Genomic DNA, 22789 nt, shown 5'->3' on the forward strand with positions numbered 1-22789 from the left:
CAAAACTTCTGAAATAGCTAATATATAACCACTTTAAGAGCACTCCATAAATCTCTGAAGTGGTTTGTTTATTTTTATTCTCTTTCCATGCACCTATCAGCTACAAATCACTTTGCTACATGTATAGCAAAAGCATATATACTTTTAGAATGGGAGTGAAGAAAAATTTCAAAGTACTGGCAAACATGAAGTGGACAACAGCCTTTAATGAGACAGTCTGAATAGGAATGTCAGGAGGGATTGTCAGGAAAAGCAACCCCCAGAAAAAACTAAAACTGAGATCAGTTAATGTGAACATCACAATATATACACCTGTTCAGGGGCAAAGTGGGAAAAAATTAGTGTTACAGAAAGTAACCACACTCTCACAGAGCATGTGCTGCTTTTTTTTTGTCCCCTAAAACAATACTATTTTGTCAAATTTTTGTTTCCCAGATTTCTGAACTTTATAATTGAAGGCTGCACTAAGACCCAAATTTCAACTTCTTTTTTTTAAATGGATAAACTACCACATAATAGCTGGTAGGTCTCTAAGGATACAACAAAAATGAAAATTTAGTGAAACATATACACAATACATATAATGAAATAACACACCAAGTTATTATTTTCTATATTTAATAAATGTAGCATTGCCATACATACAAAGGACTTTCTGCATTTGTTCCCTATTTAGTTAAAATAAACAAACCGAACTAAACCACCAAAACCCAGAATCCTCAAGGTTTGTAAGCTTTTCCTGTCACCCTAAACACAGTCCCACAGACCTTCCTATGTTATTACACAGGGTTAGTAAAGTTTTTGCAGAGTTGTGTATTGTTGACTACATTCTCCCTGAAGCAAAAGGTATTAATCTACAATTGGAATTCTATTTAATCATAGGGTGGCATCCCTTGCCTATAGCACGTGAAGAAACTAGGTTTTTCTGCTCTATTCTAAATTCCAACTAAGGCTTAGTAATTTTTAAAAAGTTAATACACAGAAGCTAAGTATGGGAAAAGTTTAATGGTTACAAGCATGTTAAGAGAGTCTATAGTTGCTGTATAACCTCAAGCATTTTAAAGTCTGCTTTAAATAATTTTTTTATTGCTTTTTTACACTATACCTGAGATAGGAATAAGTACACAAACTTACCCACTTTTGTCTCGCCTCTTCCATTCTAATTTTAGCTGCTTGTTCTTGAGGATGGATTAGAATTGAATCTTCAGCTTCAACTGTATTTTCCAACATTTTCACACAGTCTAAAATATACACATTATGTAAAGGTAACTGCAGTCAGAAAGAGCCTTAGATCTTCTTTACATCTTGCTTTACAGTTTCCCAATCACTCTAAACAAAATGCCTAAGTTGCTCTTGAAACTTAGCTCCATAAGCTCGAAAATCAGGTTTTTGTATTATTTAAGCCTTTAATGACTCTGTATCATGTGTCTTTTTTGAATGGTTGTAATGGTCCAGCTGCAATGGGACTGAAGATTGCTTCTACCCAGATTACTTGGTAGCCTAACAGCAAGACCATCCTGAGGAACAGAAGTTACACATTAACCTCTGGAAACAAAGAGTCTAAGACTGGCACTCTCTGGGCAAATGACCTAACATTTAGCTACTGCACAAAAAGCAAGCCTTCATCCTGTACTATCAGCTTCAAATAGCAATGCATTTTCCCCAAAGGCATGTCTTCACTCATGCTGCACTCTCCAATCCCCAAGCATTATGCTGATGTATGCATGTACACAACTGAACTAAACCGCTTAATCTTGTTTAAAAAAACAAGCATCCTGCGAAAGCAAAAAGAAAAAAAAACAACAACTAAACAAACCACAAAAAAGCTGCAACTTGATCACTTCAATACTTCAGAAATCCCACTTAGCATACAAGGTAACCAACTTCAGCGCTACCATAACCAAAAAAAGGTTAGTAATGGCAAGTAACCCCAAAATGATTTGGCTACCAAACAAAACAGAACACCTAATTGCTATGAATTCCAGTTTTACAAAGAGGCTTTTCAAAATGGTGCCCTGGAAGCAGAAACGTCTGCCCATGATTTCAGACACATGAGCTCACTGTTGCCTTGTGTATTTCCGGCTGTGAATCTGAGGCACATGGCTTTTCCAGTTCAACAGGTACAGAACTTCAATGCCCAATTTTGCACGGAGAATTCTACTCCTGGAGGCAAGCACCTATTAAAGCATGGCAACACCAAGTGTGACAAAATTTGGCTGTGATATAAAAGATAGAAAGGTATTTTGGACATCTTTTCTCCACAAGATCTTAATGGGCAAGTTGGACCCAAGACAAAAACTCTTATTTGTGGATTTCAGCAAATCCACAGTGCACTGTGGGCAAAGATAGGAGAACTGTACCTTCTGGCAACATGACGTAACACCACCACTGAAAACAGTTTTGGTACAGTCTACCCTTACAAGTCTTTTTGCTCCTATACAACAGATTATGATGCAAGTATGTATTACATACCTTTGGCTTCACATACTGTATTTTTCTGTTGCTCATAGTTACGTTCTAAATCACATAACTGTCTCTCTTCACTAGCAATTGTGCCTGATTCAATAGTCTCAATTTCACTTTGAATCTCTTTCTCACTTTTTGATGTCCACTCCTCTTTTTGGCTTCTAATCTTGTTCAGCAACTTCTTTAAGGCAAGTTTTGATTGAGGTTGGCAAGTTCTTGCTTCTTCATCATCTACAAAGAATATATAAAGAGTTTGAGGTAATGAATATCTTCACATTGTAAACACAAACCCCCCTGGTTTTTTTCATTGCTTACACACTTGGACAAATAGCTCAGGTATATTACCAAGTTTTAAAAGCTTAACAGTATTTTTCTCTTACCTGCAAGACAAAGGCAGTAATTTGTGTCTGCATGCTATAAGAGGAGGGCTAAAGCTAGTTGTAGTGTTTCACAACCAGACTACCAGACTGTAACATTGCAGAAATAAGCAGTACTATCACCCTTCCCATCCGTATGTTTCTGCCCTCTCCTTTGTATTAGCACTGGCAACACAATGCATCACAGACCAAAAAACGGATTGTGCCAGCAAGGGGATGTGGCAGAAATGTTCACTAATATCCTTCTTGTTTGCATCACGTTATCCTGTATATGCCACAAGTGACGAGTACCACACACACAACTGTTGCAGCCTGCTCTACAATACAGAACTCAGTCACAAACCTGAACATAAAGGACACACAATAAGTAGACTTTCATACAGAGTCAAGCTTTAACTTTGAAACAGTTCCAAACTCAAAATGAAAAATATGAGTTCATATAACAGCATTATCCAATAATTTACACTAATTATGGCTACTAAACGCTATAGCTCTTACAACAACTAAAAATTATTCTCAATATACTAATGAAATGAAGCACGTTTTCATTTTTAAATTCATAACCATTAGAGTATTATCATCCATGATAAACATCATAAGCCACTTGATATTAAAATATTTCACAGGGATTAAGGAATTTTAGTACTTAAATTAACTTCAGTATTTACTAAAATGTCTTATTTGATATATTACACTAAATACACTATAAGACCAGAAAGTTTAAGTTAAATGTAAAGTCTAAAAGCTTTACTTCCTGATTCACTAGGGACCTCCTCTTCTATCATCTGTGCCGATACTTGTCGAGTACCACAAGCAGATTCTGGTTGAGTGTCACAAGCAGATTCTTGTTCCAAAGAGATATCAAGATCATTATCTTTAGATCTATCAGAAGGGGCTGGCAAAGGTTGTGGCTCAAACTGCAAAATCAGGCCTCCTTGCATTTCTGTTTAAAAGACAACAACTACATAAAATGACCAATTCAAATAAAAAGCAAACAACACTGCAAGACTACACTCATCATACAAATCCCCGAGAGGTTCAAATATCAATAGCTTGTTTTACAACAGATTTAAACCAACTATTGTTTTTTTTTTCCAACACACAATTCAAAATTGTATAGATCATTAGCTATCAATTCAGAAATGCTACAGGGTTTTCCACTAGAACATGCTGTCTTTCAGAATATAAGATAATGTGATAAAAGGCATATCTTTACACAAAAAAGCAGCACAGGAACAGCAAGACACAGGATCCCAAAAACTGCAGGAAAGAGAGGCACGCTGACCTGGCTGTTCACAGGGCTGCTACAGGAGAGCTACTGACGACATGGTCAAGGTGTGAAATCCTAGAAGACGTAGTCCACAGTTCTCCCACATCACCTTCCCGACACCTTACAGTGGTGTGGGATGTGTGGGAAGATAATCTTGGGATTGTATGCTTATTACAGATATTTAGGGGAGGAACAAAAGACAGGGAAAGGAAAGGATCAGGTTGGTCTGGGGAGGAACAAGCGTGAGGAAAAATGTAAGAATAAGGGGATAAAATGGGCCAGTCAGAACACTTGACTGACTGTGCACTGTGCCTGACAGTCTGCCCTGTCTTCTCACTAAATTCAATTTCTAGCTGTTTTCCTGGGTGAGGAACCCTCTGTTTTGTATGCATGTGTATGTACACATATGTAAGGGCCATGAACTGCAGTGGGGACCAAAAGTCACAGGGGCACCTGTGTCCAGAGTGCTACCAACTGCAGTGACCAGAATGAGCGCATACTACACGGGTATGAGTATCAGCATGCAGTGGCTAGAAAATTGCAAGCCAGACTAGAGATCAAGAATGATAAGAGGCTTAGGAGCTAGGTGTCAAGGAGTTAAACAACTGAGCTGGATACCAGAGAGATCAGGAGATCTGCAAGTTGCCTACTAGAGGCATGAGATCCAAGCATCCAAGCCAGCTACAGGGGAGACCATGGGGTCCCAGGGTCAATTAAGAAATGCCAGCACACATGCATGCATCTCAGAGCTAAATGCAGACAAGAGGATCCAAGGTCAGTTACTGGGTAGATTGAGTAATGTCAGTTACCACTGTGATCAAAGCATGTGCATGTCTGTGCATACATTCACATACCCAACTGGGTCTGTGTAGCAACAACTGGAGCAGAGCAGCAGGCCTTGGGGGTTCACATGTCCAGAAGCCAGCAACTGGGGAGACTAAGGATCGAGGGGCAGCTGCTAGGTACAGCGAGAGTCTAAAGCCACTTACTGAGTGGTCCATAGCACATCTTTGAGCACACGTGGCCACGCGAGGTAACTGGAACACTACAGGGTCCAGGATGAGTTACTGGGTAGACCAGGTGTCCAAGACCTGTTACTGTGGGATGCACAGTGTAATGAGTGGAGACCTGGGATGCAGGGGACAACTACTGGGTAGACCAAGTGTCTAAGATCAAGTGCTGGAGGGATCCGTATTGTATATATGGACATATATGCCACTAACACACCTGCCTCCTGACCAGCCAGGGCACCAAATAGGATGAGGCCATTTGTGCTGTTTGTGCTTAATGAGCATGCTGTTTTTCTGTGCTGGCCTGTGCGGCCAGCTGTGTGCCTGTGTACTGAAAGCCTGTTTGTGTGTGTGCCTACTGTGAATACACACACAGCCTTGTTGCCAGCTGGACCTGGGAACGGGCAGCTGCAGCAGCCTTTCCTCTACTGGCCTAACAGATTCAGCAACCTCCAACAAATTACTTACTCTTGTCTTCACTGTACATATCCTCAAATGCAAACTCCAATTCTCTCTGCCATTCTTCTTTTAGTTCCTTGCGTTTGTATGCTGGCAGAAAAAGCTGAGGTGGCATCTGTGCTACAATCTGTCTTCTGTGCATCCGATCCATATTCTGCATCTGCTCAAGTTCTTTCAGTAGCCTCTCCCTCTCCTTCCAGCACAACAAAGGGATAACACAAGCATTTCATGTTCACATTCAGACAGCCATGTCAAGTCTGATAAAATACTTCCATTTGGTTACCATGAAGTTTGTTTAACCCTTAATGTTTAAAGTTAAATTTTATTCTAGGGAGAAGATGCTTCCTCAGGTGAAGGCTGTGACCTTTAAACACCAGTCATCAATACTACCTAGAAGATCTGATGTTAAATAACATCTGACTGTACTCCTGTAAGCAACCTTTCCTCAACAGAATTTAATCTTCTGTTTTGCAAGGTAAATGAGTACTTCCGTTGGCAAGTTAACTTTTGTTAGTATATAATTCAGCAATTCCTACTTTTTAAGACATGAACTAAATACTCTTGGCACACTACAATTGTATATGAAAGCTGTTTAAATAACAGCTTTATTTGAAGTTTGGTTGTTTTTTTTTTCCTGTTAACTTAAGAAGCATCAGTAACATCTCCATAGTTCCCCTTTTAGTTAGGTTACTCATACAATGCCAATCATCTCTCAACTAAAAACCAGGAAGCTTTTGCTATTTCAAGCCTCCAAAGACACTTGTAAAGGTAACAGATAGTAAGACAAATTTTAGAGCATACTCTTAAGTATTTACCAATAGTTCAGTTTTTACTTCTTAAAGGAAACAATTTCAGTATTTCCAGACTTAAACAGTAACAGAACCTGAGTCTTTAGGTAAAAACTTTGAAAACGTTTAAAAAATAAAACAAAAACACTCTGCTGCCTTCTTCATAATGAATGCATTTTTTTTTTTTTAGTTTGAAGGACAGAATAATCAACTCCAACTAAAAGCTGATGTAGAAAAGTAGAGCTCATCACCCATTAAAAAAATTCAGCTTGATTACTACCAGCTGGTTAATAGCTGGTCAAACATTAAGATAACAAGAATTAATGGACGTTCCTTCATTCTCCCTCCTTCCAGATAGCCAAAATAAGCAGACAAGAGTTTAACGTTTTTAAAACACATTCTGAAAACTTCATTTAGTCCACCAATTTTCCTCCTGTAACTGTAATTCTTTTACTAATCACCTGCCTCTAACTTACTTAACACTGGTCATTTTGACATTTAAAACAGGCACAACTACTTGGCCTACCTGAGCCAAATGCACCTTCTTCAAGGCATGACTTCCTCTGAGATGTGCCTTTTCAAGCTGCTCTCTTCTCTCCCTCTCTGCCTCTCTGTGTAGTTCCTCCAAACGTTTTCCTTCTTCTTCAGCTGCTAACCGAGCATCTGGCTGGCAGTCAATCAACAGTTTAGTCCATGAATTTCTTTGTGGTAGTTTAAAGCATATGTAACAATAAATAAACGAGTAATTCTGCAGCACAAGCACTTTAAAAAAGACAAACAATGCCAATGAACACCCTTGAAGATTTACAATTTTTAGTTGCAAGCAGGACCAAACTAGGTTTTTACTTTTGAAAAAAAAAATTAAAAACCATCTATTTACATATTCCCTAAGTGTGGGTATCAAAATGTTATAGTTTCAAGCTGTACATAGGACAGACATTTGTATGATTTATTTGTTATAGCAGAGTGGTTATTTTTCGTACAAAGTAAAATGAACAATATAGCCAATATTACAGATTGACTACTTTTACCCTCATGATATTGTTTTAAACCTGGGGGAGGGGGAATCCAGAAGCATTTTCATTCTCATTTGGGAAACCAGAAACAATCTGCAATTTTTAAATAAGAAAAATCTTACTAACACATGAAAATTAAAAAATAAGTAAAAAAAATAAATTTAAAAAATCATTGCACATAAGCAAGGCTATAAGGATTAACATTTTGGAATTTTCCATGACAAAGCTAAGCAAACCACATTATCTCCCTCTTATTGTTTTGGCCTAGTCCTTCAAATGTTAAGAAAACCTAAAACTTCAGGCATGAAGTATTCATTCATGCACTGAAGAAAATCATTCACAAAAACAAATTTATTGATATTTTCTAATCTATAAGAGGTTGATCCAGAACAGGAAGGAACTTAGACTGTGGTTTCACAGCACCAATAAACCAAACTGTTGTTCAGTTCACTTTTCAATAGCATTACCTTAATTAAAAAATTGCCTCTAAAAGTTAAGCTCTTGCTCCATCTCTCACTTTTCAGGGTCCTTCCCTTCTTCTGATCTGACTTTGGTCTTTGTCTGAGTGTACTGTAAACTGGAGTAAACTTTGACATTTGGCAAAAATCTATCCATAGTTCTTTTTCCCAAATTAAGACATCTGCCATTTGGCAAGCTGAAGCCATTGACTCCGTGAACAGATGAACACAAAGACACGAACACGAGATAAAGACTGAGAATACATAGCTAAAAAGGAGGGAAAAGAAAAAAGCAGGGCAATGGCAAGTATTAATGCAGCATAGGCCACAAATTTGTGTCTCCTGATGTTATGCCAGGGGTCTGTTCACGCAGGACTGTCAGGTGTGATCCCACAAGTGACTGAGCCCATGTCGGGCCTCACAAGTTTACCCATCTACGATTCCAAGACATGCAATGGCTGCTTTATGCAAATTTGTATTTTTAAACAAGTTAAAGAAAACTGAATTGCTAATATCCAGAACACTGCACGCAACATAAAGATAGATATATGGATGCAGTATCACAAACACTTGGAGATAATCACCTGATCACCATTCACCTCTCTGTCCACGTAAGGCTGGCAAATATGGTAACGTGTAACAGAAAAGTTGTCAGCACTATAGGGCTTCACTGCAGAATTCTTTTTCACTTCAAAATTCTAGGAAGAAAAGTACACATACAGCTGTATCGCAGTATCTCTACCAAAGCAAACAGAACACAAGTGATGTGTATACTTAAATTAGTATTAAAAGAAAGCCACTTTCCCCAAATTCTCTCCTGAAAATATTGTTTAAAACTTTACATGCATTTAATAATTAATATCAGCACAATGCAGATCTAGAGGACTTAACAACTGAGAGCATCCAACAGCCTATGGCAACCTCCTCCACACAAACTGACATTCATCAAGAGCTCTACCTTTTTTGTGTGTGTGTGTGTGTTTCTAAAGCATTACCTTAATTAAAAGTACTTGAGTTTAATGTACTAATACAATTGCCACTTATAACAGCTGCCACTCACCTGAAAGCAGGGCAACCACAGATCTACAATATAATTATACCCAACAGCAAAATAACACTTCTCAAGTACAGACTTTCTTCATGAAACTCAGAACCATTACATCCAATTTAGTAGTTGACCATTTTCCATAACTTAACTGAAAAGTGTCTATACATATAATGCCAAGTATTTATTTTTTTAAAAAAGTTTTGGGTACACTACCACATTTCCTCTTGTCTGAAAGAGTCTGCACACTGAGCAACCAGACCCTCCCTCTTCTTTAGCTCACCCTGATGTTCTCAGTTGCAAGGTAGCCAGGTTAGGTAACTCAGTATTCTGTAGGACCTGCCTTTGTACTTCTAACATCTCCTCCACTAATTTTCTCTCAGCTTCCTCTTCTCTAAGCTTTCTCCTAAGAAACGATTCTTACGCACATTAACTAAACCAGCAAGTTTCACAGCCCAAGCAGTTTAAAACTAGCATGACTGTAAACAAATGCACATACACAAAGAGCAGCATTAATCTCAGGAATACCTTAAACTTATCTGTACACAAGATGAGGCATAGAAAATTTCAGTACTGATTCTCTCTTGCTATTTAATAAAGACGGTAGAAAAAGTCATCTTTAAATTAAAATCCTATGATATGAACTAGTTCTAGCCTTACCAACAGAACTTCAGTAATTTATGGTTCTTAAGCAAATGCATGTTATGCTAGTAGGAAGAAAAAAACAAACATAAATACAAATAAAAGCATGCCATCAAGAATTTAACTTTTATTTGTACATAATGCTGGTTAAAAATTGCTAACTTTCTTAATAAATCGTAATTGTAACAGATAAACATTAACCAAAATGCTTGCAGATACCAATTATAGCTCTGAAAACAGACAAGTCCCATGCCTAAACCTCATTAGCCAGATCACTGTTTGACCTACAGTTTGTTACTTTCAGAATGTATAATTAAACTTCAGTCTGCTGAATCATTTAAAAAAGAAAGTAAAACAAATCAGTAATTAATAGTTCCATGTAATCAACCACATGTCCAGAATTTTATTCAAAAGCTGTGAAGATGTAAGAATTATTTTGAAGGCTACAGCTAATGTCAAAAGCAATTTAGGTTGAAAAAAATACTTGCAACTTGGTTACACCACATGGTAGAACCATGGAAGTTAAGAATCCACCCCTATTTCCATCAAGAGTTTTGTAATTCCCACTTCCTCTACTTTTTTAGGAAAAGGTAAAAAAAAAAAATACTTCTATACTAAAATCTGGCAAAACTGGAGCAGCAATGTATCATGAAATGAAAAAAAAAGAACAACCAACAACTCTACAAGTGTTATGAATTCTCAAGAAGAGTATAGTAACATTTTTAGGTTGTACTTCTATTACATAAAAATCTTACAGATCATATAAAAAATTAAGTTCAGAAGAACTCTGTGACGCTTGTCAATAAAATGGTGGTTACAGTTTCACTTCAATTAAGTAACTTAACAGTTGGTCTAATTAAATAAGGCCTCAATGCCTAAGCCATCCTTCTGAGAATTAAATTTGATTATGACAATGTATCTAGAGTAAAAACTTTTTTTTTGTAACTGGGTAAAGTAACAGTAACAGCAGTACCTCCAGAGAATGTTTCTTACATTCTAAGTAATCCTGCAATGAACAGCACAACACTGCCCTAGCTCCATTTTATGAAATTTTATTCAATTGTTGTTGCAACAGAGCGCCAGATTATGATTATAGTTGTTTCATAAGCTCTCTATGTAAATTGATTCAAGAAAATAAGCATGCTTATGCAGATGACCTTGTAATTTACAGGTTTTAAAGTTAAGCAATTCAAATTCAGTGCCTTTTGAGTAAGGCATTTGCAAGACAAATCCCCAGATTCCTGTCCCCAACCCACCCCTTAAACTGACAGTTAACATCGTTTGTCTCCTCCCTTTATACAGGACTAGGAATAAGCCACACTTCTAATCATCTCTGATCTTTCAATTACTTAGGATTTACTCCATGCAGTACATGGCACTCAGTTACTCTTCCAAGAAAACAACTTTATTCTTCACCCTGTGGCCCTTCCACCAACACAGACCTGACAAAAGGTTTAGATATGAAAATTAGGGAAAAGTCTCCAAATCAGCTAGTTTCTACATGGATCAAATTGACACACTGTGCTATATTTAAACAATGCAATCTCTTTCCTCAACAAAAATCAAACGTCTGTAGAACTGTTGATTCAATTTGCCATTATCAAAGCATGAACTTCTTAAAAGAAACAAACCCCTCTTACTATAGAAGATTCAGATGTTTGCAAACTCTGCTAAAACCAGCTAAAATCATGTTTGCTGAAAAGGTGAGTAAAGGACATCTGTTCAGGGGTAGAAAAGCATTAAACTGCAGAATTTTAGGAAAGGAAGTTATGATTCTGCAATACTTCAAGGTACTGACCCAGACCTGTCATCCAACATAATCGCAAATGCAATTGTACCAGAATCTGGGGAAACCTGAACAAAGTCTTCTTGCTTGCCCTGGTGAAAAAAGACTGAAGTCTAAGAAGGAAATTCTGCACTTGTAAAATGGAAAGAGAGATGCATTACTGAGGTTATTAGATGAATAGTCTTACATAGTACTGTGTTGTTTTAGCTGCTATATCATCTACAGATATGCACGTTAACTGCAGCTGACTTTTGGTCACAAATTGTAAACTTGGTGTGTTGGGGGTTTTTTTTTGATGGAAAGCAACACACAACACATCCTAAGCAGTCACCAGAAAACAATGCTGCAACATCTCATGCTTTTCCAACAATGCTAAACTGAGCAACACAAGCATCTGAAAACCAGGAAATGAAGAGTCAAAGTTTTAACTGACAGACTTCATCTGCTGTACAGCAGATACTGGGAACATGTCATGTGGAACAATGTAAAGCAGAAGAGCAGCATGAAAGACTGAATTTACCTGAACTGTATCATACAGGACCTTCTCTAATCTGTTCTAAATTCCAATATTGCATATACTTCACCAGAAATAAACCCAAACTTTACCATTCCCTTAAAACACTTGCTTTAGTTCTCACACTCATATTCAATTTCCGAAAGAAAACCCTTGGGCAGCCAGCAAGGAGACCTACAGAGATGCATGTGCTAAGGGAAACAAATGAAGTATACAGGCACACCTTCTAGTAATTCTGAAAACTGTAAGGGTCAAACCTTATTCAGTTTTCCAGATACACCAGCACCAAAACCCTACCATATAACACACTATCCTGTACATAACATGATGGATGTAGCTGGGAAAAGCTTTGGTAACTTCACTGGCTCTGAGAGGGACTGGTATACTTTAATCCTTTCTTTTCTTCTCAGTGGTCTGAATATCCCTGACAGTCTGAAAGGGCACAACACAAAAGGCAACTTGAAACTCTGCATTAATGAAGTTACATTAAAATCAAATTTTCTAAAAGCTAATTCCAAAGTAAAAATGCACATAATGTTCTTCCTGCAGTTCAGATCCGCAATCCTACTTCTATACCTATGCAGAATCTCTCTGAAATCAAAGCAGCATGACGAGATAAAGTCATCATCCCCCCAGAAAGGGTACAGTATAGAACTGAAAACAAGGGTTTTATCTACTTTCCTCCCAAACAGCCTTAAGTACTGGTTTCCTATCAAAATTCAACAGACTGCCCTACATTTAGTATTCCCAACAAGAAATTGGGAAAAAAACCAAACAAAACAAAAAACCCTGCACAGCTAAAAAAGGTAGTACTACATTACAGAACTAAAAAAAAATATGTTACTACTGCAACATTATGACAGAAGGCTGAGGTGGTGCATACATGCTGAGAAAGATTACTGTAGTTTAATACCACAGTGGCTATTAAATGAAAATGAGATCACGATAAATTTTAAGACACATTAACCACAAAAATATCATCTCAGATGACAAGAAACAAAATCCACATGTAACAAGTGCTCAGAAATAAACAAATACCAAAGTTTAGTAGTAAAAAGTCTGCAAACACATAATTCCATTAATTTTCTTTATTTTTGCTGAACCATTCCCTTACAGTATGCAAACAGCAATTTCAGATATCCCGTTGTCTGGTTTCAACTGGGATGGAGTTAATTACCTTCTTAGGTGCTAGTACAATGTTGTGTTTTGGCTTTGATGTGAGAACAATGTTGATAAGGCACTGATATTTTTAGTTGCTGCTAGGCGATATTTATACTCAGGCAAGAACTTTTCAGTTTCTCAGGCTTTGTCAGCAAAAAGGCTGGAGGGGCACAAGGAACTGGAAGGAGACACAGCCAGGACAGCTAATCCAAACTAGCCAAAGGGGCATTCCACACCATGGGGTGTAGTGCTTGGTATATATACCTGGGGGGCTGGCCAGGGCGGGTGGATCATTGCGCCGGGACTGGCTGGGCATCGGTCAGCAGGTGGTGAGTAGTTGCATTGTGTATCATGTTTATTTCTTCCTTTCTCTCTGGATTTTATTCTCACCCCTTCTCCCTTTTCATTATAACTGTTATTGTCATCACTGTTATTATTGTCCTTTCATTTTTATTCTGTTTCAATTCCTGAATTGTTCTTACTTCACCCCTCAAGTGTTACATTCCTTTCCCACTCTCCTCCCCAACCCACTGGGTGAGGGGGAAAGTGAGTGAGCGGCTGTGTGGTGCTTAATTACCAGATAGGGTTAAACCATGACACCTGTTGCAAGGAGACAGACCAATAAATAAATAATTACATTATATTGTACCCTGAAATTGTGATCACTACCATGCCATGGATACATACCTCAAGAGGACGTGGTGGAGGAGGTGGCAAGCTTGCAACTTTGGCTGCTCTTTGTCTTTCCACTTCCAGAGCATGTTTACGTGCATTTGTTCGTCTTGGGCAAAAACACAGAAACGAACAAAAAATGTGTTGCCCCCCCCAAAACAAACAAACCAACCAAGCAACCAAAACCACCAAAAACCAAAACACATACAAAAGAGAAAATTAAAATTCTTCAAGCAACAATGACAGCACTGTGCAAAATAAAAGGCAAACCTAAAAATAAACAGATTCAGATGTACCCTAATTAAATGTTTGGGATGTAGGGATGGACAAAGCACACTGAAAAGCCAACAGAACTTATGCTGGAAGGAAGCACTTGGAAGTACTGCAAAAATGTTAATATATACAAGCTTCTAAAGAACAAAGCAGAATCCCCACTTTTCATTAAAGTTTTCAGAAAGCACTGTATCACTTTAACATATTTTAATTGCTGAAGTGTGGACAAAACTAAGTATTTAATCAACAGGTCTCAGCTCTACTCAAGCACATCCCCAAGAGTACACAGTTCATTTTTCATGCCAGGCCAGGTTTGGTCCAATCTGCTTAAAATAATAAAAAAACCCAACTAAACAAACAAAACCACTAAGAAGGAAGATCATGGCAAATGCAATAGGTCATCTCATCAAGAGGGTAACTCTCCATCACAAACTGGCCTAAGAACATTTAATTTCTTATGTCACTGAATAGCTTTCAGCCAACAATCTAGACTCTAGAGAATATAGAGATGAAAAGCCCCCCACTCACTGAAAGTCTGTAAGGTCAGGTCATATACTTGACTTTTTTTTCTTAATTTTAAAACTACAGTTCTTACCAAAATCTGCAAGCTTTGTCCATGAGCATTAATGCTCTAACCCATAAAATTTCAAGATTAAAAGAGCTCCAAGCAAGAAGCATCAAGATTTTTTGTCTTTCACCTTTTGACATTGTGAAATACATTCTATGCTTAATAAAACTAGATAACTATTGCATACCGGGCTTGCTCATGAAGTAATTTTTCTTTTTGGTACTTCTGCTCTTTCAGGGCTTTCCTATGTCTCTTCTCTGCTCTTCGTTTCCTTTCCTCTGCTTGCTTTGCCAGAGCTTCTAAGTTAGGTTCCTTAACAATAAAATATTTCAAGTACTTAATAGAGGATTTTACTCACTTCTCACACTACCAGTGTGATATTTCAAATTAAGTACTCCTGGTAAGAATCACAAGCTCAAAATTACTTTCGACTGGATTAGAGTAAAAACACTTTAAGTAGTAACTTCTCCTTCTCTGCCATCTTTATTCTCTTCTTCTCTACCACCAACAGCAGCAAATTTACCCCATTCCTCAGCCATCGTAACGAAATATTGGTGTGGAAACTTTAGCTTCTCTCTGCACCTCTTTGATAAAGAGGGAAATATAAGTATACTGACAGATTTTAGCAAATGCTGACTAAACTGTACAGAGAAAGCATGTTACTACTTTTCAGTCATTAATTACAACAAACATGTATCAACAGAAACATTTCTTTGCAATTCTCTGTTCTTATGGCAGTAGTACCACAGTTTTCCACAAACTCATCCATCCTAGCATCAGAAAGGACTTCACAAAGAAGTTGATTTAGAGACACTGAGACACAGAAAAGTATAATGATATTTTACTTGGGTTAAAAAGTCTGACTGATTCAGGAAGTAAGCTAGTTTGCAAAATTCATGCAAGAAATCTCTGGCACTGCTGATTTCTAAAAACCTGATTCAGAGTCAAACCTATGGAAAATTTCAACCCAACAACCTCAATGTTCTCTCAAAGAGAGCTTAGACAAGTTACCGGATTTTAAAGAAAGTGAAAATAGTTTATAGGTGCAAAATTAAGAAATGATACCAGTTTTCAGTCTAGGGAAAGGCTTTGGAAGCCCTTGCCAAAAGTTTCCAAGTCACCAGAACACCCAAAGTGGAAAAAAACCCACATAACAAAAAAAACCCCAAACAAGAGTTAAGTATTTTCTTAACCATACAAAAGATACTGGTACATGGTAGAGAAAAAAAAGTTACTATATTACTGGCATACTTGAGACAATGATTCACCATGTGCAATTTAGTCAAGTACAGACATACACTATCATTTATGTGTACAATCTAACATAAACAAAAATAAGAATAACTTCAAGAGTTTGCACAGCAGAAGCCTTAGCACACGGGCCTGCCAGACCACTTAACCCTAGCCTTGTGGAAGGATACCTGCAAAAAAGTACATAAACATTTTTAAGAAGTTTCCATTCTTAAAAACCTGTTGGTTTAGGTATTAGGACTGCAAGACCAAGAATATTAAAAAAATCCAACATCTTGGTACTTCTAGAACATCAAGAATTTATCTGACAAGAATATTAATAAGTTCCACTCACATTCTCCTTGGCTTGTCGGTGACCTTCACCAATTGCTCTTAAGCTTGATAAATAGAGTTTTTCTAGGGCTTTCATCTTTTGATCCTGTGCTTTCTGCCATTCAGCTCTCAATGCCTCCTCTAGCTGATGCAGTTGTTCTTCTCTTTTCTGCTTTACTTTCTGTCTTATCTGCAAGGCGATGTACTTCTGTTGCTCTCTAACCTGTAGAAATAGCATTTAGGTTTTGTCAGCAACTTAAAAAAAGCACAGTATTTTTTGCAGCAAATCTTTCCACAACATACACTATCCTCCCTTCAGCTTTCCATCTCATCTACTTTTCCAATACCAATCTGTCCAGAAACTACTTTACAGTTGCTGTTACCTTTTTCAAAAATTAATATATTAACTAATAAATTTAATGTTAGTTAAATGTTTTAGTTAAATGTTTCAGTTAAAGTCCAAATAGCAACATACAACTGATAAACAAACTGCAAACATTGCTTGGAAACATAGAACCATTTAAGCTGGAAAAGATTCCAAGATCGATGAGTCCAACTGTTAACTCAGGACTGACAAGTCCACCACTAAACCATGTCCCTAAGCACTGAATCTGTGCTGTTTTTTGAACACCTCCAGGGATGGTGTTCCCTGGGCAGCTTGTTCCAGTGCTTGGCAACCCTTTCAGTGAAGCCATTTTTACTACTATCCAATTTAAAACTCCCCTAGCATAACTTGAGGCCATTTCCTCTTGTCCTATCACTTGTTATCTGGGAGAAGAAGATCTATCACCTGCCTACAACCTCCTTTTCATTCCTATTACAACGCAACATGGTTCAAAGAAAATCAGCAACTATAATGATAATTGAAAGTCTGCTTACTAAGTTTGTCTTCCACTTTGTCTGAGAGAAGTAAAATTCTCTTCACTGAAAGGGAAAACATATCAAGAAAAAAGCCTAAAAGGGGTCAAAGATGAATGTCTTTGAAGATAATGTATTTTTTGAAGATGTGAAAGACTCGACGAGCTTGTGTAGGACAAAGCAAAGGAAGGCCAAGAAAACAATAAGAGAAATGGAGAAATAGCCCTGTCGTCTAACAGCAGGACAGCAGAACAGAAATAGAACACGAGTGATCAACAGACATGTTCTGAAGAATATAAAGGTACTCTGCTCAGGCATTCTAAAAGGAGCAGTACTTAAAACCTTTAGAGCTATGACACATTGTAGCAATTCAGTTCATCTAGTGGAAGGCTGATTACCTATTACCAGCAGCTGCCTTTTTCTTCTGCCTGATCACTGTGAAGACACCTGCAACACTGTAAGAGGTATGAATGCTTACACTAGTGACACATCAGCAAAAGAAAGAAAACTGCACATTCACAGCCAAATAAAAATGGTAGATACTGTGAAGCTGGCAGGGAAGAAGAGATTCTGCAACCGATGCGAAAGGGAATCTAACAAACAGCGAAGGTACCGCAAGCAAAACATGCACTTAGCAGTAAATAAACAGGAGAAAAGGAAAATAATTCATAAACTAAATAGAATATACAATAGGGGGGGGGGGGGGGGGGGGGGGGAGGGGGGAGAGGAAGAGCGGCTGGAAAGCTGCCTGGTGGAAAAGGACCTGGGGGTGCTGGTTGACAGCCGGCTGGGCATGAGCCAGGAGTGTGCCCAGGTGGCCAAGACAGCCAACAGCATCCTGGCTTGTATCCAAAACAGGGAGCCCAGCAGGACAACGGCAGTGATTGTCCTCCTGTACTTGGCACCAGTGAGGCTGCACCTCAAATAATGGGTTCAGTTTTGGGTCCCTTACTACAAGAAGGACACTGAAGTGCTGGTGTCCAAAGAAGGGCAACAAATCTGGTGAAGGGTCTAGAGCGCAAGTCTTTTGAGGAGCAGTTGAGGGAACTGGGGTTGTTTTAGCATGGAGAGGAAGAGGCTCAGGGGCGACCTCATTGCTGTCTACAACTACCTGAAAGGGGGTTACAGCAAGGTGGGGGTCGAGTTGGTCTCTTCTCTCAAGTAACAAGAGATAGGACAAGAGCAAACGGCCTCAAGTTGTGCCAGGGGAGGTCTAGATTGGTTATTAGGAAAATGTCTTCACAGAAAGGGCTGCCAAGCATTTGAACAGGCTGGCCAGGGAAGGGCCTGAGTCACTGTCTCTGGAGGTATTTAAAAAACACATAGATGTGGTGCTTTGGGGCACAGTTGTGGACTGGGCAGTGCTGGGTTAATGGTTGGACCCAATGATCTTAAAGGTCTTTTCCAACCTAAACAATTCTACAATTCTATAATATTATGACCCTGAAATTTAGCTTACATGAAATAAATCTTACAGTTATGTTTCCTAAATTATTTGTTACATCATTAAATGAAATACACAACATGCAGAAATACAGGCATACTTGTTGTAGCCTCAGTTTTCTTCTTCTTTCATACTCTTCTTTCAGAAACATGGTTTCTTCGTTAGGACTAAGCCTCAATTTCCCAGCTTTTTCAACTTTCCTCTTCATCTTTGGAATGCTGAATAATCAACTTCTATAAGAACATGAAAAACAGAATTTGTGCATAAATTATATAGGTAAGCCATCTATAAAAAACAGATATTGCCATAATCGTACAAATCTGTCATTGTATCTAGGAGTGTGAGCTACAATTGTTCACATCAGAGCCAATGCCAATGTTGTTGAGTACAATTGAGACAGTCTTTGTCAGTCATAAAATGTACTGCTTTTGAACTATTACGCTATGTAGTAAACCCTGCAACAGTATTACATTCATATTCTACACCATGGAACAGACATGTCTGCCAAGTGAATACTGAACACCATTCCACTCCTGAGAAGATAAAAAAACCCTAAAACTTATTAAAAACTACACCACACAGTAAAGCAGACTGGTCACTTAGATTTATACTGAAACATTCTCATAACAGTTTTAAGATACTGAGTTTGTTAACATTTCGTACTGTAGTCCAAGGTTTTCTGCCTTGAAGACTGCGAAACTCCAACAGTCTGCATGCCGAGCATCTCACTAGAATGCTAAACTTGCTCACCGACAATTTTTTATTCAAGTTTTCTTAAACAGTCATTTCAAATGATATTTCCCTGTAGATTTCACTGTGGAACCAGGATCTGCTAGTTCTACAGATTGCTTCCCATTTTCCTCGCTATTGTAATTTTCTTCTGCACAGCAAGAATTTTTCAGCTGTCCTTTTTAAAAACTCCTGCAAGTATTTATTTGATCTTTAAATAATTATGTCCTTGATAAGTGTCCCAAAACCAACCAACAAAGACTTTCAAAAGCCACCGTTTAGTTATAAAAGTCAAAAGCTTATTACTAGTGAACAGTCCACACAGCACAAACAATTTAACCAGCATGTTACACCCGGGAAGATTTCTTTTCAGTATTGTAAATAATAATAAAAAAAATTAACAAAACTCTAAAGAAATCAGGTGGGGTGTAAAAACGAAATAATTATCTATAAGATACTTTTGATACAAGGTTATTAAGCAAATGAATCCCAAGCTCATTACAGGATAAGCAGGGACATAACATATATTCCTGCTAGTCTTCCCTTATTTGGCTGATGAGGTACAAAACATAAGTTTATCAATACACGTAATTAAGGAGCAAGTTACTACACCCCCACTATCCCCCCCCCCACAAAAAAAAAAGTTTAGAGAATGAACAATACAAAATTCAACTCTAACACTTCAAGGGTAACAGCTAAAGCAGATAACGCAAACATCAGAGTAAATCGGTCAATGTTTATACAGATTCAGTTACAGTACAAAGCAATCAGTAAATACACGATAGCTAAAGCTATGCCAGCCTTCCCCGGGAGCGCCACGCTACAGAGGTCCCTGTAAGCAACGTTAACACCTCTCCCGATCTCCTGCCCCGGAAAGCTAGCCAAACGCACCCCTCCAGAGCCGGAAAGAGAAGCAGCAGAGGTAAAAGGTAAGGAGCAGGGCAGCGCCCCGGCCGGGGCTCAGACCTGAGGCGGCGGCTCGGGGGCGCTAAGGGGGCCGGCGCACGCAGGAGCACACGCAGGCCCTCAGGGAGAGCCCCGCCGCCAGCGAGCTCTACCCAGAGGGCCCCGGGCCCGCTCGGGCCGCTCCCGCTCAGCCACCGGAGGAGCCACGGCCACTGCAATTCGACGAGCCCGAGCTGAGGAGAGACGATGCGGAGGGAAGGAGAAGGAAAAGCGCGCCCAGGGAAGGGACGCGGAGGGCGCGGCCGCCCACACCTACCCGCCGCTCCTCCCGCCGCCAACGGGCCCTCGCGGCCGCCGTCCCACCAATGGCGGCCCCCCCGCCCCCCGCGCGTCACCGTCACCGCTCGCTCCCAGCGGCCAATCACCGCCGGCGCAGCGGGAAACCGAGCGCCACGGCGGGACGCGCCCCCTGCGCATGCGGGACACCGCCCTTACCGCCGCCCCGCCCCACGCGCCAGCCGTACGGAAGCGCGCATGCGCCACCGCGCCGCCCTTCCCCCGCCCCCCCCGTGCGACTGAGCCCCGCCCCTGCCGCCGGGCGACCAATGGGAGCTGCGGGCAGCCGCGCCCGGCCCAAGGCGGCGCGTACAAAACGGTGGCTGCGGCCGGGGCGGGTGGATGGTTGGTTTTCTTTTCTGAGCCCTTCGTTCTCGGTTGGTCCCTGCTCAAGGACTGGTTTGTATGGGCTTAGCGTTTTGTGTGCTTAATCATATAACCTCAGTATATATTTGAAGGCATTTATTATTAGGGTTTTCTTGCAGCGCTATATCAGTTGGCCCCAGTCAGGGTTTTGAGGCACTGAAGCTCCTGTGGGATGAGTATTGGCTAAACTAGGAACGGTGAGGGAGTAGAGCAAAACTCAGCACTGCTAGTTTAATCTCTATGTAGCCTTCTTGTTCAGAGTTTTTTGGATGTGTGGTATGTGTACAAGGAGTGAATTTAGACTGACAGTACCCTAGACCTGCAGTGCTGTTCTGCCCACCTTCCAGGCTTGCATGTGGCTGCTAAAGCTGCTTCCACAATGAGTGGATCTGTGCTGCTATCTCAACATCATAACCAGTGCTGACCTCTTTTATAAATCTCTTTTTTTTTAACTAATGTCTGCTCCTTGTAAGTCTGATGCAATACTTGTGTTTTTCCTTGCTTTCATCCTCATGTTTTGGTTTTCTTTCTAAAAGGGACCATTTATCATATTCTGTGAGACTTGCAGCAGTTGGGATTTAAAAGTGCAGTCATCTGATATCTTTGATTTATGAGAAACAAAAAACCCGAGCAAAAACTTGTTATTCATGTTCAGAGAAACAATTCTGCTGCAAATATGGTTGAAGCAAGAACAGCTGCACTGGACTATTTCTTTGCATTGAGTATGTTCCCAGGGTCCAAGCTGCTGCTGCAGAAATGGAAGAAATGCTTGTGACTTAACCGATCAGGCACAAATGAGATGACTGGTTGTCTTGTGCTGAAACATGAGGGGCAGTTTTTTCTAGAAAAAGGAAAAAATTATTTTGTACTAGGAAGTCACAGTAACCCACATGCCCCACAGGACTGAAACCTGGAGGGCTGAGATTACTTGGTAAAAATTAGTATGTGCATGCAGATGCATGGCTGCACAAGAAATATACTAAAAAATACAGAACTGCAAAACAAAAGACATGAGCATAGGAAGACCAGGTAACACAGCAGCTGAATGTGCTTACTTCCCTACCTTTGGCATTTTGCTGCTAAACTGCTTTCTTATTCAGACTTGCTTTCTGTCAGATGCTTGCAACTTGCTGCAAACTGCTGATGGTAATAGCTGATACCAAGTTAATACCTGACTGTACATTAAAGACACCCAGATGTTTTGCAATATGCATATTGAATAAATTAAATTTGAGCAGTGCACTTCTAAATGTATTTTCCAGTCTCCTTATTGGATTTTTTTTGTCCTTCAGCGTTTTCATTATGGCAGTGCTCTCCACAATAACATCTCTTCTAAATAGCTTTATCCTGCAGGTCAACAGGTAAAAAAAAAAAAAAAAAATTAAGACAGTCTATTAAGAGAGTAATTGAGATTATAGATTTTTAGAATCCTCTACTTATAAAATGTGAAAGAGGTCAAATATATGCTCCTCAATTATACTACTGGAAAAAAAGAGATTACGAAACCTACACGTGCTGGGTAAGAATTTTGTTTCAAGGGTGTTTTCTAGTCAATGTATTGCAGAATTATTTCTGAAAAGGGGGATTTAGCAGTCATTTTAATATTGTAATATTTTCTAATTTTTGTTCTACCTGTTTGAATTACAGTATTACAGGCCTGCATTAATTCTTTCCCCTGTGAAGTAGATGGTATTCCTTTTATAAAAGGTGAAGAGTGATACAGCAGTATCAGCGTATCTAGCCAGGCATATATAAAACTAGAGATAATGGCTCCCCTGTGCTTCAATTACCGGTCCTGTTTCTCCTGGGGGAAAATAATGGTACTTGGGGGAGTTATCTACAAATTCCCAAGACAGCTGGGGGGAAATCTGAATTTCTTTTCAGGAATTGAATGTTTTCTATCCGTAAAAAATATCTTGCAGTGTGAATCTACATGAAAACACAGATTTAAAAGAAATCATTTTTGTTTCATGTGTTTGAAGTTGAAGAGGGACTGTGTGACACTGAAGTCACACGTTGCTGAGACAGCCTGCAGTGCACGGTCGGGAGCTCAGATCACAGTATAGGCCTTCTGCTGTCCCA

At 39.3% G+C, this 22789-nt stretch overlaps 1 protein-coding gene across 6 annotated transcripts in view; it reads right to left on the bottom strand.

Annotated features, from left to right (window-relative positions):
- Positions 1 to 22789, bottom strand: part of CEP295 (centrosomal protein 295) — a 77137-nt gene that overhangs the window by 26675 nt on the left and 27673 nt on the right. For 3 of the 6 annotated variants that reach the window (XM_055802449.1, XM_055802450.1, XM_055802447.1), the window contains exons 1-11: positions 20322 to 20422; positions 18471 to 18603; positions 16091 to 16291; positions 14693 to 14817; positions 13680 to 13773; positions 8429 to 8542; positions 6897 to 7037; positions 5592 to 5775; positions 3595 to 3786; positions 2473 to 2697; positions 1135 to 1241 (exon numbers count right to left, since the gene is read on the bottom strand). In XM_055802449.1, coding sequence (XP_055658424.1) covers positions 1135 to 1241; positions 2473 to 2697; positions 3595 to 3786; positions 5592 to 5775; positions 6897 to 7037; positions 8429 to 8542; positions 13680 to 13773; positions 14693 to 14817; positions 16091 to 16291; positions 18471 to 18578 — 1491 coding nt within the window. In that variant the 5' untranslated portion in view covers positions 18579 to 18603; positions 20322 to 20422. The other 3 variants (XM_027777004.2, XM_027777003.2, XM_055802451.1) reach the window with 3 other exon arrangements.

Source organism: Falco peregrinus, chromosome 4, assembly GCF_023634155.1.
Source record: "Falco peregrinus isolate bFalPer1 chromosome 4, bFalPer1.pri, whole genome shotgun sequence".
Taxonomy (NCBI): Eukaryota; Metazoa; Chordata; class Aves; order Falconiformes; family Falconidae; genus Falco; species Falco peregrinus.